The 16,958-nt window shown below is 38.0% G+C and overlaps 1 protein-coding gene across 1 annotated transcript; it reads right to left on the bottom strand.

Annotated features, from left to right (window-relative positions):
* Positions 1-4,271: 4,271 nt before the first annotated feature.
* LOC140239313 (proteasome subunit beta type-6-like) lies at positions 4,272-16,927 on the bottom strand. Its single transcript, XM_072319185.1, has 6 exons — positions 16,820-16,927; positions 12,526-12,593; positions 11,224-11,355; positions 9,619-9,748; positions 8,830-8,974; positions 4,272-7,290 (listed from the first exon to the last, which is right to left on the bottom strand). The coding sequence occupies exons 1-6, from the start codon at positions 16,916-16,918 to the stop codon at positions 7,163-7,165; spliced, it is 702 nt and encodes a 233-aa protein (XP_072175286.1). The 5' UTR covers positions 16,919-16,927; the 3' UTR covers positions 4,272-7,162.
* Between the last annotated feature and the right edge of the window lie 31 nt (positions 16,928-16,958).

Raw genomic sequence — 16,958 nt, 5'->3', positions numbered from 1 at the left:
GTTGAGTTCATCCAAATATTAACTGGCAGTTCGTTCCACTCTTTAATACAAGTGGTTCGGACAGATCAAATGCAGAGAAACATTGTTCTGAGATCGATGGAGGAGGTGTCTTTGACACGTAATGATGTGACTATGAATCTGTGAGATAATGGCAAATAAGTCTTTTAAGTGGCAAGATTGTGGACAGGATTGGAGTTTAAAGATGTAAATCAAACTGCTAAATGATACTATTTCATCAAGTGGTAAGGAATAATGGTTTACTCCGCTGTCTTAAGACTGAATTGGTGATAACCCTTTTTATTTTCTTTTGGAATACCTTCAATTGTTTGATGTGAGTCCTAAGACCCGCTTGCACGATCATTGATGCTTAGAGAATATTGGGGTAGAGCATAATGAAATAAAGGCATGCATATTATATATAGTACTCGCGGCATACACTCTCAAAGCGCAGAAGAGTGCACAGTCAGCTGAGATTTTGCGAAAATGATTACAAAAAATATAGTTTAAGCATTACTCTGTAGGCGAGGATATTATTTAGGTTGTTGGGGTTTAGCATTAATTGATTCCACTTTCTCACTAACGACACTCCAAACATAACCATTACCACCTATTATAAACCAGTAGGTCTCGTGCACCTTTACAGAAAGATAATCCCGAATTCTTTCCCACGTACTTATGCCATCTTTTTACTTACAGCGATACCAATGGAGGGTCATCCATGGTCAAGTCCCACTTGTTCCAAGTGGAGGTACTTCAAGGAGGTACTGGACGAATTCGCCTAGTACCTCCTTGGTACCTCCTTGGTATGACCAAGTAGGTACTCGCCTACCTCCTATATGGGGTATTACTGTAAAGCAACGGAAACACCGCACCGGTACGTTGTTACTTCACCAAGAAGAAGAAGAAGAAGAAGAAAAAAACATGACGTTAAACTGAGAGCTTATAATAGGACGTTGTTACAGATATTCTTAACTGTTTGTCACAAGATATAATGGCTAATTCATTGCTCAGCATTATGCATGACTTCTATAATAGAGCAGCTGTGAACTTTATCTTTAACACCAGACAGGTTAGGAAGAGGCCTCTGATCACGCCAACCTGTCGTTTTACGACCGTAATGACAAGTCTATGATGAAGGAAATGTTATGTCACATTCACCTATGGGGGTAGAGGTACAATTGGATTGTATTGAATCCTATTGGAAGGAGGCCAAAATCGCATCACATCGCACTTTTGAGCTTTTGCCTTTTCTGTATGCGTACACCCTCATGCCAACTATTTTTAGTACTGATTTGAATAAAGAATACGTGTTAGGGCGACGGTTACCTTCTTTTTGTTGTCTTTCCTGTGGCTTTGTTTTTAGGTTGTTGTTGTTTTCTTTCTCTCTCTCTCTCTCTCTCTCTCTCTCTCTCTCTCAAATATACGTAAGGCTGAGGATTAGACAGTGACAGAAACAGACCTTGGACCCAAGATTCCTTATACCTTTAAAAATGATTGTATAGGACATTAAGAAATTGGTAAACCCACAAGATTTTGAATATGTGAACTATTCCTCTCCAAAAAAAAAACAAAAAAAAACAAACAAACAAACAATGATTAGCTCTGGATGACGTACTTGCTCTCATAGATTATGTTCATCATCATTGAAAATCATTCCATTGAGAGCTAACAATTCGTTTGGAAAAAGGAGGATTTCAACTAAGCGGATATGAAACCTGATGACGAATTCATCAGTAAAATAAGAGGTAAAAGACTTATTCCTATAATTGCCGAGATTAACAATTAACAATAGGCTGCAGCTATCTCATGATCTGCATAAAATACAGTGTGATAAATATGAACATGACATAGCTTATACACAGTCCAGCATGCTGCCATGGCCGTGGACACCAGAGTCTGATATGTATATATAATATATTCATATAATATATATATATATATATATATATATATATATATATATATATATATATATATATATATATATATATTCATATTTTCAACCCTACTTTGATATTATAATGTAAATATGAAGTTATGTCAAAATTAGGATTGAAAATAAGAACTCAATGTTTTAAAGAAGTGAAAATCTGGTGATTTACAAGATTTACATCACAATTTAAGCAATATTAAGATCATCTATTCAGTAAGCACTCTATTGGCATTTTGTCTATACATCCATTGCAGCAAAAGTATCCCTACCATGAGTAAAATTCTCATTCGCAGTACCTTCACTGGATATTGTGCTTTGTAAATGCATATATGATGATAATATATGTTTCATATGAATGCATAGGCCCTCCGTTTATTAGATTTTATCCTGCATTATGACAAAACTAGCCCCCCCCCCAAAAAAAAAAAAAAAAGAAATGTGACAAAACTAGCCCAGAAACATTCGGATATACAGTATTCTTCTTTTATGTATATACGCGGTATACATACACACATTTATATCAACATACATACACACATTATGTTCATATCCGCAATCTTTTAAATTTGTTTGTGTGTTTATTTGTTTAGTTGTTTGTATGTTTGTCTTTTGTGTTGGTTTGTGTGTGTGTGTGTGTGTGTGCGTGTTTTGTTTGCTTATTCTTTTGATCTTGCCGTCTTTTCGTTTTAGATACAGGATAACAATCCTTTGGTTCTGTTTGAACAAGTCTATTCTTTGTAATTTCACGCGAGCCTATCTCCAGTGTAAATTCGGTTAAATTGATCTAAAGGTAAAATGTGAACTGTAGAAATAACTCTAAGCCGACCTTACAATTTATTCAATCCAGTCTGACCCTTACATTGACCCAGCGTGAGGTGTTATTTGTCGATACTTCAGTACTTTGACTTTTTGTGGTTTCAGTTGCTAAAAGTGGACATAATTATTTTGACGGTATAGGAAGAAGACAAAGAATTCTACGTAGGCCTATTGTTTGTTCTGGCAAGTGAGGTCGCCGGCAATTCTGGACTCACATAATAAACACTCTTCCAGCACAGTAGAGAACAGACTGCATGCAAACCATACACACACTATAAAGAAAGGAAACGGATTAACGACGAAAAGAATTGGCTCTTGAAAATACCAGAAAAGAAACAGTCGGACCTGGTGTTGCTGTCGGCCTTTCCAAAATCCGATGGAGTTTCATTCATTTTCTGAATATGAATTAACAGGGGGAAAAAAGACAAAACATATAATGACGGAAGAAATTCCGACAAGCATTTGGCGGTTCTTTGTGAGCTACTGTCAACCTCTCCCAAGGGAAAAAAAATAGTTGAGTCGAGGAAAAATCACACATGCAAGGACTAACCATGCGTTAATTCTATTACCCGTTATGTCAGTCGAAAAATAAGGAACGTGGAAGAACTTTTTTCTTGGCCTGTCCTTTTGAATTTGAGGTTGACTGTAACTTATCGAAGGAGGCATAAGGCATTATCCCACCTCGATCAGAGATCTTCAGACAAATCCCTCCATAAAATCTTCCACTCCTACACACACACACACACACGCTCGTGGGTGCGTGCGCACAAACACTTTTTATTCAATAATCTCTATTTATTGGCATTAAAATCAATGGAAACATATCAGCTGATGCCACTGTACAAAAAAAAAAAAAAATCACACCTTTTTTGACGCAAATAACAACAGTGGTCTATCCAGCAGGTACTACCTTTTTGCATAAATAGTACTTTCTTACAAATTGAAATTAAACTTAATATTTCAACACCTGGCATTCCAGTCATCAAAAACTGATCATTGAAAAGAAAGAGAGAGATAGAAACACACCAAACACAATTGTACTGTGAAACAGAATGTCAGCATCTTGTAAATTGCCCAAAGAAGTCTACTCTCCCCTGTAATCACACCTTGACATATTCCTTAACACACACACACACACACACACACACATACATACATACACACACACACACGCACACACACGCAGTCACATCCGAGTTATTCTACCCTCCGACCATCGTGTGCAGCCTCCCTGGCCCTGTAAAACGCTAACTCACGTACTCCGCAACCAACAGAAGCAATGTTCCTTGCACAATGCTGTATTCTTTCTCACCACATAAATACCCTGCAGCAACCTCCCGTTTCCTCACCTGCCACCAAACGGAGCATTCTCTCTGTACCATACTGTCATCTATAGTGAACATCTTTGTGTATGTTGGCACACATGAAGTTAGCCATATGCATCACTTGAGAACACTAGAAGAGATTTTCAATGTATAAACAACCGATAAGGCTAAAAGAAGACAACTCGTGGCAGCAAATATGGAGTTCTGTTTGCTATTTAATATAAAGTACACTGTATAGGACAGTCACAACACAGACCCTAGAAAGCAAGCTGCATTCAGCACATTTATATAGATTCGAACAAAGTACAGAGTATTGTATGTACCTTGACATAGACTCTGTTTGCATGAAGCCAATGTTGGGGGAGGATTTTATTTTCACCTAGTAATGCTTCCTAGTCATCTCAGTTGAAGAATTCCTGGCTCCTTTTCCCACTTTGCAATGCAATGTATGGTTTTTCCCATATTCTAGCCAAAAAATCACACACACTGCCAAGTTTCCGAGGCCCCCCCTCGACGTTCCGCGCGATGTATCACAGTCGCAAAAAGCTATCGCCGCGACGTTTCGTGACTTTTTTCTTTCGAGTCTCCCACATCTTTTTGACACCAAATTTGCGACGCCCAGGTGCGTGGTTCCCAAGTTACGCATAAATATGAACGTGCATGTCAGACCAAAAATTGCTAAAAAACGTGAATTCGTGTAGAATTTCAATGCAAACTGTGCTTACAGGCAAATTTCATAAAAGCATGATTATTTTGGTGTTTTATTGATTAAAATCAATGAATAACATATTTTCTTGTTCGGAGCGATGTTGCGGACAAATTTCATCGAAAAAACAATGAAAAACATGAAGTCGAAAAAACAGAGAAATACATAAGAAATTCAAAAAACAATAAAATACTTAAGATTTTTTTCTGATATCACAATTTTTTGTATTACATTTGCTAAGGACACTAAAAAGAATATTTACACAAAAAATGTGCCTGTTTTGAGCTTTATTTTGTGATTTATACCAAATAGTCTGATTTCATGCATCATTATGCATAAATTAGCATAATTTAGCATAAATGATAATTTTTTTGAAAAATTAACTTCATGGTATTTTAGATTACATCATAGGCAATGTGTGTGCCAATTTTCGTCGCGATCGCGCGGTCGATGGCCAAGATCTGGAGGGGGGCCTGGGAGGCCTCCCCCCACCCGGCTCTATCAACTACCTAAATAGCCCGGCCTAGTTAGGGTTAATCATGCATATGAGAGAACATAATATCTGTGTGCTTAATAATGGAACTCTACTATCACCATCCCAAGCACGGGATGCTGTGCTTCCCACTGGTATAGAAGATTTACAGGTAGCAAAGATTACCAAAGGGCAAGGTGTGATCAACTAAGGCCAGCTATGATCAAGAGGAGAAACAAAGTGTGGTTTGTCAAGCACCCTAGGAGTCAAGTATAGCAAGCACTGAGGGGAGAAAATGACTTATGAATGATAGTGACAGCTGTGAATAAGAAACAGCTGTTTGGTAAGCCTGACAGTATACACATTAGAGCCACTTCCTGTGACTGTCACTAGCAACAGAAGACACAGGGCACTTTACACTCTATACATGCACTGAGAGCTACAACCTTGTGCTCCTTATAGATACTCATTTGAAGTCAATACTTGAAGGTAGTCCCAATACAGCATACACACAGAAGGATTTTTGAGGCTTAAATCGTTGCTTTGGTTTTGACTATGACAATCATGTTATTTCTGTGTCTTTCTTCCTACAGTAAATAGCAAAGTTTTATTAACTTTAGTAGCATTGTGAAACACAGAAAAAGAAGTCATAATAAGCAAACAACAAAAGTACAAACCCCCAACTTCTGCCTTTGAAGTTTTCTAGAGTACATTGAGCATCACAAGACTGGTGGCTGATAACATCTCACAATGTTCTTTTGCTAATATTTAAACACTGCAAAAGTATTTTGGTAAGCTACAGACATATGACGTCTCATTCACTTTTGCACATAAAGCAACAATTATAGCAATGATGAAGGCAGAACCTGTGTGTGACTCAAAAAAAAAAAAAGCCGTCATTAGAGGGATTCAGTAGATGTTCCCACAATATTTTCTAAGCCAGGGTAGCTGTGAATAAAATATTTCTTTGACAAATAGCATGGACATCATCCCTCACCTAATTTGAAGTCAACCTCACACAAGGGAGAACTTGGCTGAGTCAAAGCTCTAAATAAAGCCTGACACAGATTGATATTAACTCCTGACTGAAAGTCAGCAGCTCTGGTGAGTTCTTTCCATTTTGCAGTCTCCAAAGATGTCAATGGTGTGACATGCCTGTATTTATCCAGTCCTACCAAATATTAGAGCTGTGTTAGAGGAATGTCAGAAGACTGTCTTAGAATGGCTTTAGGGCCAACATTGAAGTGAAATACTATACTGAGTGTATGCATGAGATATCGTGTACAACAACAAACTGTTTCTATCTAGGTTAGTAGTCTACAAGTAACTGCTTCATTTTCTAATTTAACATTTGATGATTTTTACAAAAATCTGTCATAATTACAATTTCACATAAGTTTAACCACGTACAACACACCAACAAACTTGTCACACCATTCCATGAATAAAGCATATGGCCACGGAATGCAAGATATAAGCCTAGGTCTGCAATCTTACTTTGAAGCCTGATTTGATGACTTGGATTGCCCCATTTTGTGATTATCTCTATTTCATCAATGACATTCTCTGTCAAGAAAGCAATGGATCAGTAATCTCACATTAATTTTAAGTCTGCTTCAATTATTATCGAATCCACAGGACTCTTGTCACATTCTGAATACAATTTTGCTATCATCTAACAAAAGGGACACATATGAAAAGGAACAAACGGAAGTCTCATCAGTATTGGTACACTGTCCCGATATCATTGCAATGTCAGAAATCAAAGCTTTGGATGGTTGAAGATGATGTGGAATAAGTGCACCATACAAATTGCATGGAATGGTGTGACAATAAGTCTTGGTTGGTTTAAATTATGAAAAAAACTGTGAACAAAACATTGTTATGGCCTTTTCCTAGAACAGACAGTTTTAACCTTCATAGAAACGAGGCAATTCATTTCCAAGGATTGTTTTTCTTTCAACACCATCTTTGTCAATGACAGCCAGGCGAATGATACCACCACTTGAACCATCTCGAAGCATTGCCAAGGCAAGAGCTGGAAAGAAAGACAAGACATAATGGGTACTGGTAAAGTATGATAACTTCAAACAATCCTTGTCTAATTTTCAGAAAATTTTCCTGACAGGAAGTATACTAACAATTGCAGCATTTTTACAAATTACTCCCATGTGTGACCAGTATTTAGTATGTACAAATATACAATCAAAAATCATGTTTGGTGCATGATTTGATGTTTTCTTCAATTTTGACAATTTGTTTCTGTGTATTCAGATAATGACAAAATGTCACCTTGGAAATTACCATTGGTAAGTTTAGAGCATTTTTAATGCAATCTCACAGACAGCCTAAATGCTACTGAAAACAAACAGTCTGAAGATACTTGTTTGAGCCATTGAGGGGATTCAGAACTCTAGACCTGACCAAATCTTCACTTTGGAAGTGTCCTGTTCATGAATGTTTTTTCCATTCATTCTTGAGTTCATGGATGTCATTATAAATTCATTTTCTCAGCTAGAATGACTCATCTGATGAGATGTCAAAATCACTTCACCTCATACAACGTGTGTAGCTTTGCATTACCAGGAAAATGGCACAACAGGCAATTCAATTCATTTCAAATCAACTCAAATACTTCCAGTACCACAAAATTCTTTGAAATACAGCATGAGTGACAGTGAGGTTATGTACAAGCCCACTGGATAATGGACACTTCCATTGAAAGATTTGCAATAACTTTATATCTGGAGGGAATCTGTACAGCTCTTTGGCAAAATGAGATGCTTGTTTTTAGTCTTGATTAAAAAAACAACAACAAAAAACCACATGATCGAAGATATTCGGGAAATACTATCATCACTAGCTGCAAAATATGCCATCACTTTTCTGATGAAGAAGATAATAAGTGTTAAGAGACTGAATAAATGAAATTCCAAACACAGGTGTAGTTCAGGTGCTACATGTATTTCAAGACAGTACACACACTTCTTGAAATTCATGAAATTCTTCCGTCAAGATGTTTTCATTGCAACTGATTGACATATTGCCCTACATTGACGTAAATATAATACGTCGATGTACAATTGTAGGGCAATTGTCAATCAGTTGCAAAGTACACACACTTTTTGGGTAATTACTGGTATGTATGTATGTAGGGGGATTTGGATTCAGTGACTGCCAAAAGATTAGAACACAACAGGGAAGTTTGAGGTATATCAAATAATTTGTTCCAAGATTATGGTTTCTTATTGTTTTGGTTAAATCCATGAAATCATTACTGGGTAAGAAAGCTACGTACAATAATCAGTGATGTTACAGGACTGGAATAATCTACATTGTATACAGAAAATACAAAGACAGTTCCACAAACTTATTTTTCATAGAAAATGCCCAGCCTGGAAAAATAGGAAGAGCTGAAAGGGAAATGTGTAGCATGAATATTCCACTGGTTTTATTTTATAAGTATAATATGGTAAACAACAGATACTGAAAACCACTACTCACAAGAAAACAAATACTGGCTGCAAACCAGCCATATCTAAGATACGCTGCGAAACAAAAGAATACTAAGACTTACCATTTGCAACAAACTTCAAACATTCTTCCTTTTGCATGCCTTCTTTGTAGTTACCATCCACATAGCCATAGATGTATGTACTACCTGATCCACTAATGGCTACAGGTTGTCTGACAAACATACCCCCAATAGGCACAGAGTATACCTATTATACAAGAAGAACAGAAATATACACAGAAACTTATTTCTTCAATATCATACACAACTAAAGACATATATATTTTCATATAACACCACAATTGGGGCTGAGAATGATGCTACAATAGGCGATTTCAAGTTTACGGCTAGTGCTAATGCTATTGCAAATGATTGCCAAGTTGCCCTACATCAACGTAAATAAGCACTGAATTGATCAGTGTTTTAGTAGTAGCCATGACAAAAGAAATCATGGGCATACATACTTGAGCAGGATTCGAACCTACAACCTTCTGATATCCTGACATGCGTCATCTCCACTAGACCACCGGACATCCGCCCAACAGCAAGTGTTGGTTCTAATCTGTATAGCATGCAGCAGGTACTGCATGATCATTCAAATTCATGAAATTCTTCCATTGAGATGTTTTAGAAGTAGCAGGCAAAAACAAAGATTACTTGTTTCTATCACCAGGCAGTGATGCTCCAATCACTTTTAAACTAAAAACCTCATGATCATGGATAGTTATGGTACGAGAACTTTCTAATACTTTCATATTTGCCTCATCTACAATTCTGCATGATAGCCATTTGCTTATTGAACGACTACCAGATCTTTGGGCACTGGAAGAGTAAATCCTCCTTCCTTCTCACCTGTCCTCCTTTTTCTTTGTCCCATCCTCCGACAATGATGCCAGCGACGAGTTGGTCTCGGTAGTCATAGCAACGATTTCTGAACAGGTTGGCAGCCGTGTGCACAAGAGGTGGCTCATTCTGATTGATACTGGTGAAATGAAAAAAAGTGGTAGAGACTGAATTCTATGTTACAATATTAACAGCAGAAGCTCACATAGCAAAGGACTCATTGCTAGCAAGTCTGTTATGATATATCAATGTTTCCCACTTTTATATTTGAAATGAAATGAAATGAAATGAAATGAAATGAAATGAAATGAAATGAAATGAAATGAAATGAAATGAAATGAAATGAAATGAAATGAAATGAGATTTATTTACCAAACAAACAAACAAACATCGTCAACAAAGTCACAACAATTAATAGTTATAGTTTGGCAAAAAAGAACTGGCGATAGCGTGCAGGCTAGTCGAGGCCAGTCCTTTTAATGATATAGATTATAATATAATGTATTTACAATATTTACAGAAGAAATTGTTATATGTACATAATTATTTACATGTTTTCATAGGGGATCATTGTTATATTGATAACAGATATTTTCGCAATGATATCCGAAAAGCATTACGGGTGTTTATCTTTTTGACATAATGAGGAAATCCTCTCCAAATTATACTGCCTGTATATTAAAAAATTTCTCTCAGTGAATAGTTTTCCTCACTGATGTGAGCAACATACCTGCCTTCAACAAATTACACTGCCTAGGTGGGCAACAGAAAGAAGGTTTTACCATCAAGAATGCCAGCAACGTATAGGACAATAAACTTCTCACATTGGTTAATTATCTTGTGCATCCTCTTTAGGGGTACCACCCTTCAAGAACATTGTTTATGTTTTATGTTACAATATAGATTAGAGTACAACACTCATAAACCCCACTACATCAAGGCGTATATATGCATTCAGAACTTCCTACCAACTCTACTGTATAATGCAATACTATGCGGGTTGATGATCTGTAATACAATACATCACTTGATGCAATTGATGTAACATAGAATGATATCGTTGGCTCTAGCAAACGTCCAGTTGCAAACACCGCATGTAATGATGATGATGATGATGATGATGATGATGATGATGATAATAATAATAATAACAATCATAACAATAATAATAATAATAATAACAACAGTAACTGTTTCTTATCTTTAAAAGCACTTTTACAGAAACGTAATCAGAGCACTGTTACAACATACAATAAAAAAATGTGCATAAAACTCAATTCAAACGGTTTAGTCTACACTTTCCTTTTGAAAGTTTCTTCTCTAATACACAAGCAGATGTGTTGTGGTAGAGTATTCTAGATAATGGAACAGGCATATGAGAATGTGTGTTCGACTGCCTTGGTGTTTGCTTGCGGGATTTGAAGTAATATTTTGTCGTTCTGTGAGCAGAGATGATATCTGGAAACTGTAGGGGTGGTTAACAGGTGGGTTAGGTATTGCGCAGCAGTATTCATTATGCCTTTGTAAAGTGTCTAACTGTACATTGTAAGGTACAAGCACCTTACCACACATTCACTATCAAAAGAGTGTTTATTAAACATAAGTGAGGCTCACCTGTGAAACTCCACGAGGTAGGACACGATGTCAGCAATGGCTTGAGTGTCTGCTGCTGACCCTGAACGACAGCAGTAAATTCTGTCATGAACCTTGGTCAGCTTGTCTGTCACTCGATTGGCTACGTAAGACCTGAAAGTACAAATGGCTTCATGGACAATCATCTGTGTGTTTAAGACTTGAGAGGATTATAGTACATTGAGGCTTCTACTAGAGTAAAGTGACATTCAGTGTTTAATCACGAAGCATGGACCCAAAGGATTAAAGCATCATTTTTTTTTTAACTCATTTGTTTGTTTTTTCCATGTGACATCTTTATACAAGGACTGTCATCAAGTGACCTCATCAAGTGACAACTCTTTGCTGAATGTCACAGTCCCAAAGAATAAGCTGCTATTTATATACATAACTTAATCAATTGCCATTTCAAGCTATACCCCCCCCCCCCCAAAAAAAAAAAAAAGAGAAAAAATAAAAATAATTTGCTCCTCTCTTTGCTGCCAGGGTTCTAGTAAACTTGTACGTTTGTATGTTTATATTAGATCAATGTACTACAGTGTACTCTTTACCAGGTGACACAAATTGGTTTGACAAAAGGAGACATGACTATTGCATTGTAGCATTAAGTCAAGTTTTCATATCTACAAATCTCTCACACCAGCTGTTACATGTAGATGGCAAATCTCCAGCTATGCAGATTAACAAAAGTATCCATTCAAATCTAGGGGCCCTTCCATATTTAACATTTGCTATGACAGTGCATTTTGCTGTAATGGAAAGTGTCATGGTAATGACAAGAATCCTGCTTCCTGACTGCCTGTGGCTACAAGAAGTTGATATTCTAGCAATATTTTATGATGTGGGACCCACAACAAATATCCTTAGGCATGTGACTGTGGTGCCTATCATTCCACAATGAATGCATACACTATAAAGCTTCACTTTTAAAATTGTGGTTATACAACTGTAGTTTTACTTCCGTATTACCGGAATAAAAGGGTTCTATAGATATTGTCAATTTACAAAACTGCAATAAACGAAAAGTCAAGTTTAAAATTTTATATCATCATTAAATATTTATCCAGGCTCTCAGTCACAAAGAATGGCAGTCATTCAACCAAAAACATTTTTTTTAATTACTCCTGAAGAAAAAGGATATACATTTTTTACATTGTTTATAAAAAGAAAAACCAACCAGGCACTTGAGAGAAAATAACAAGTTTAATTGATATTTTCTAGGATACATTTTTCATATTAGAGGACTGGTTATCGTTGCATGTAAGAATTTAATATCATCTTTACCCTGTGGTAGTTCTCGAATCTGCTCCAATCACCACCCCACCGTCAAACTCCACGGCCATAATGGTAGTCTGTATGAAAGACACACACACATAGGAAAAGTGAGACCATACAGTGAATATAACATCAGATACCGGTAATGTTTAACCCATTGAGGATGAGTCCGGAGTATACTCGGGTAGGTGTCACGCCTAGAGTCATGGGAAATGCGTGTTATGGTTTGTTGTAGCAAAATCAGTCCATCCTCAACAGGTTAAGCAAATTAGTGAAGTATACAGTACTCTCCACGTAATCGGGTATCGCTTAAATGGGTACTCCGTTTAAGAGACCGGTTTACTAATGATATGCATAATGATGTCAACCCCACGCGACCCTAGTGATTGTAACTAAGTCGGGCAAGCGAAATAAGAGCGGACGCGCGCGCCACACTGTTTTTGCATTCACGCGTGTATTGTCTACGATCATTACTCGCTGCGGATAATCGACAACTTTTGTTTGCTATAATCTTGCTTTGAGATGGCGTCAGCTTCAAGTTCTCGCCAAAGTTCGAACAAGCCATGGAAGAATTGGACAGTTAAGGAATTAACTGATATTTTAGGGATATAGGTGTGAGCACAAGCGGCTACAACAAGGAGAAACTCATCGAACTAGTGCAACTGCCGTAGTCGATTTGGATTTGCCCATCGATCCCGACCTCTCCCGGGTGGACACCGGCCGGTCACTGCAGGAGAAGCTCGCTCTGGTAGGCTGCTCGTTCTCCGATCCTAACAAGCTCGCTGGGTTTACATCCAACTTCGAGAGTATTCCAGATTTTGGACTCTTTGACGTGTTCAGCTACCTGATCAGGGTTCGAAATTGGCGATGGTCCGCTGGCCATTGGCCACCCGAAATCACATCGGACTAGCTAATAATCGAAAAATTCTGAAGTTACTAGTCCGTCTGGCCAGCCAAAATATTGCTTCAGTGTCAAAATTGATTCTAAGTAGTCCGCCTGGCTAGTTAAAAAAAAAAAAAGTTAAGTGCGACCCCTGTTGATCATCAATCGGACTGACTATGACTGGAAAACCTAAAGGGATACAAGTCATTTGAGGACTACCGTCTTTTTGTGGATGGGAGTGTTTCAAGCCTGAAATTTGATGAGGTTTCGGACACGAGCCCTTTTCGTGTTTTCCTTAGTGAGGTTAGGCCGACCGGACATACCTCAACAAACCAACGTACCAGACCTGGGTCGTGATGAATAAGTCAAGGGGGAAATAAATGCTGCCTACTGCGAATGTCAGGGAGGTTAGGTCTATCATTGTTTTTGTTTTTAATTTTAGGTCTACGTCTAGATCTAGTCTATATAGGGCTAGGCTCCCTAAACTAACTGTTATTGTTAATAGAAAAATAGGTCAAAATCGTCATTATATTTCATGAAGTCTAATCAATCTGAGTCTAACTTTTAAAAAAATCCATGGAAACATATCGATTATGAAAGATTCGTTGTCTAGTTTAGATTTCACGATCAATCATAATGCTTAAAATCATTGAAGTTTGAAGTGATGCGGTCATACTGTTGTATGTTCCGTAGCAGCAGTGTTTTCCACCCATTTTCAGAACTACTGAAGACAAAATCGAAGCCAAAATTCAATAAAATCGAAACTATACTGTAGTCCAAATTGCGTTCGATCACAGCAGAATTTTCCCTCATCTAAGGTTGGGAAATAATTTAGAGCCACACGAAATGCCAGGAGGTAAAGTCGAAGTTGATGCATCGCACACATGTAAACAACATACACGTAAGTCTACATGTGGGGACGTGTCGGGGACGGCTGCAGCAGCCGACGTTGCAGGCTCGCATCCTTTGTTTGCCCGAGGTTGCGGCCGTGTGCAAAATTAAAGATCTGTGCATACATTAGTAACAGAGATGCCAAGTTCAAAAAAATTTTATGAGTGAGATTTTTATGACTCGGCGTCTCGGCGCTCGTGCGCATGCGCACGCGAACGGGGAAGGTGTCCCCCTCCCATGGTAGGGAGCTTTTTTTAATTATTAGCTCTTAATGATGCGATCTGGTGCATACTTAAGTGACTATTTTTTACTAGACCTATATTTTGAAAGGCAAAAGGGAAATATACCTTCAATTGCAACTATCACTCTAATACTTTGAGCTCTGCTCCTTAATTTTGGCCCAAATTGCAGACTTCACCAGATGCGTGAGAAAAATGGGTGCCATGCGTGAGATCGTGAGACAGACCCTAAATGCTTGAGTCTCACGCAGAATGCGTGAGACTTGGTAGCTCTGTAGTAAACCGGCCTATTGGGTAGTAATGTCAAAATCAGTTCCAATGCACATTAAAATTACCTGTTAATCAGGTTGCCTCTCCGCATAAATGGGTAAATAATTTTCTTCTAATCCAATTTCCACCTACATTTTATCGCAGATATAACACTTAAAGAAATCATGAATGTCAAATTTTCCACGGCTACTTGCATTTTCTGCTTAATTTGCAAAGAAGACCGATCATTTGGGGAGTGATTAAACATGAAAACACGTGTACCAGTACCAACTTGCCACACGTAAACGAACGTTACACATGTAGCTGGCACTCACAACTGCATAGACAGACAGGAGTTGAACACACTTGCGATCCTCCCTTGCTCCACAACATCATTCACCATACGAGAAGTTTGCGAAAATCAGTTCATCAACCAGCTCCATAATTTTGGTTTTCCCCAGTCATTTCTTGAAAAGTAACCTAACGTTCTACGTGACTAGTGTGCGCAAAGAGACATGTTCACTTTGGAAAACACCTGCATGTTAGCGAGGAGTATATTCAAACGACAAAGTTTTCTGAAGACATTTTTGTCCAAAAAGAGTGTAAATTATTGCTTGTGACTGAGCAAACATGTGTTAGGTATGTATAATATGCCGTGCAAGCACACGTGTTAAAGATAATAAAAAGTTTTGGTACCTCAAAAGTTTCCCTGAATTTCCGTGTTTCAGGTTAAAGTACCTTTCATATAACTAACACTGAGAGACTTACTCGCCCCAAAGTGCTCTCATTTCTTAGTAATCATGCAATTAACTGCGACCAGCAGCCCCATATGCATAGCGTAATGGGGCTTCGCATTGTAGCATTCAGGATCATGACAGATTTAGTATCGTGGGTAATTCAACTTAAAATCCAAAAATTCTTCAATTTGTAGACTTACCAACTAAGTTGAAGTATTGAAAACATAAACAGGCTTCGGGCAACATTTGGTTCTGCCAATAGTCCCTTTCTGTTCGAATTGATGACTGAATGTGACTCGGTCGAGAGGACCTTGGGAGAGCTACATACACTGATTACTAAGGCCAGCGCATACGCACACATCACATGTGAACAAATTTCAAATCCATGAACGGATAAGATGTTTGTGTGCGCATGCGCTGGCCGTCAATTCAGTGTAGCTCTCCCAAAGTTTAAGTGCGCTGTGTCAGCGCACTTAAAATTAAACTATGACAGATGTGAACGGAGTTTTGTTAACCACGACGCTCAGTTTTTTCCACAATAGTGCGCAACCCTATGTGCAAACTAGGCGCCCTTTATTTTCTATCGTAGTTATCTTTACCTCGAGGTTTTGCTAACTGCATGTAGGTGTGAACGGCATCGAAGTTTTGTTGTGGTTAGGGGAACGCATTTTTGCGCTCGTAGTTAGTATAACTACAAGTTTTTGGATAGGTGTAGACATGGCTTATGTAACGTCGCGTTAGGCGCGTCATTGACATTGTCAAACCAGACGCACTTTACAGTACGCGTCCGGTCCCACAACCTGTCCGGACACCCAATGACTGGGTATACAATGTAACGTTAGGTGTGTGGTGCAGGGTCTAACGTTAGACCTCTTTCTAACGTTAACATTAACGTTAACGTAACGTCATGACGTTAGATCTCTTACTCATAGTCTTAACTGTTAGTCTTAATTTCTAACGTTAATTTGGACACTGTAGTATGTACACTGCTGTAGAATCCTGACGTTACTCAGCTCAGATCAGTCAGATGCAATTATTTTCGACGATTAAATATCTAATTTTTTTTTATGTGTGCTTAAAAGAAGGCAAGGACTCAACAGCAAAAAAAAAAAAAAAAAAAAAAAAAAAAAGTAATTCCGTGACCGAAATTGGCTTCACATAAAAACGTCATACCATACCATGATAATTATTGACAGTCATTATCGGAGAATTCGGAGGTGAATGAAATATCTTCAGAATTTTGCCTAACATGTTACATGAATTGCAAGTGCGTGCACAATACAAATTTCTTTGTAAATACTTACACCCGTGAGATGTTCGGAGCGTAACCATTCTGGAATTTGGGAGTTTGCCTCGCAAAAGGAGGAGACCGGCATTTTCCTTTCTGTCATGGGCAGCGCCATCTTGTACTTGTTCATTGACGCTTATCGTTCGGGTAGTATC

Source organism: Diadema setosum, chromosome 15 (genome assembly GCF_964275005.1).
Source record: "Diadema setosum chromosome 15, eeDiaSeto1, whole genome shotgun sequence".
Lineage (NCBI taxonomy): Eukaryota > Metazoa > Echinodermata > Echinoidea > Diadematoida > Diadematidae > Diadema > Diadema setosum.
This window is presented reverse-complemented; position numbering and strand designations above follow the sequence as displayed.

Coding starts and splice junctions, on each gene's coding strand:
- LOC140239313 (XM_072319185.1), bottom strand. CDS start 16,918: ATGGCGCTGCCCATGACAGAAAGGAAAATGCCGGTCTCCTCCTTTTGC. Junction 12,594..16,819: donor GCTCCGAACATCTCACGGGT/GTAAGTATTTAC, acceptor TCTTTCATACAG/ACTACCATTATGGCCGTGGA. Junction 11,356..12,525: donor GATTCGAGAACTACCACAGG/GTAAAGATGATA, acceptor TTGTACTTTCAG/GTCTTACGTAGCCAATCGAG.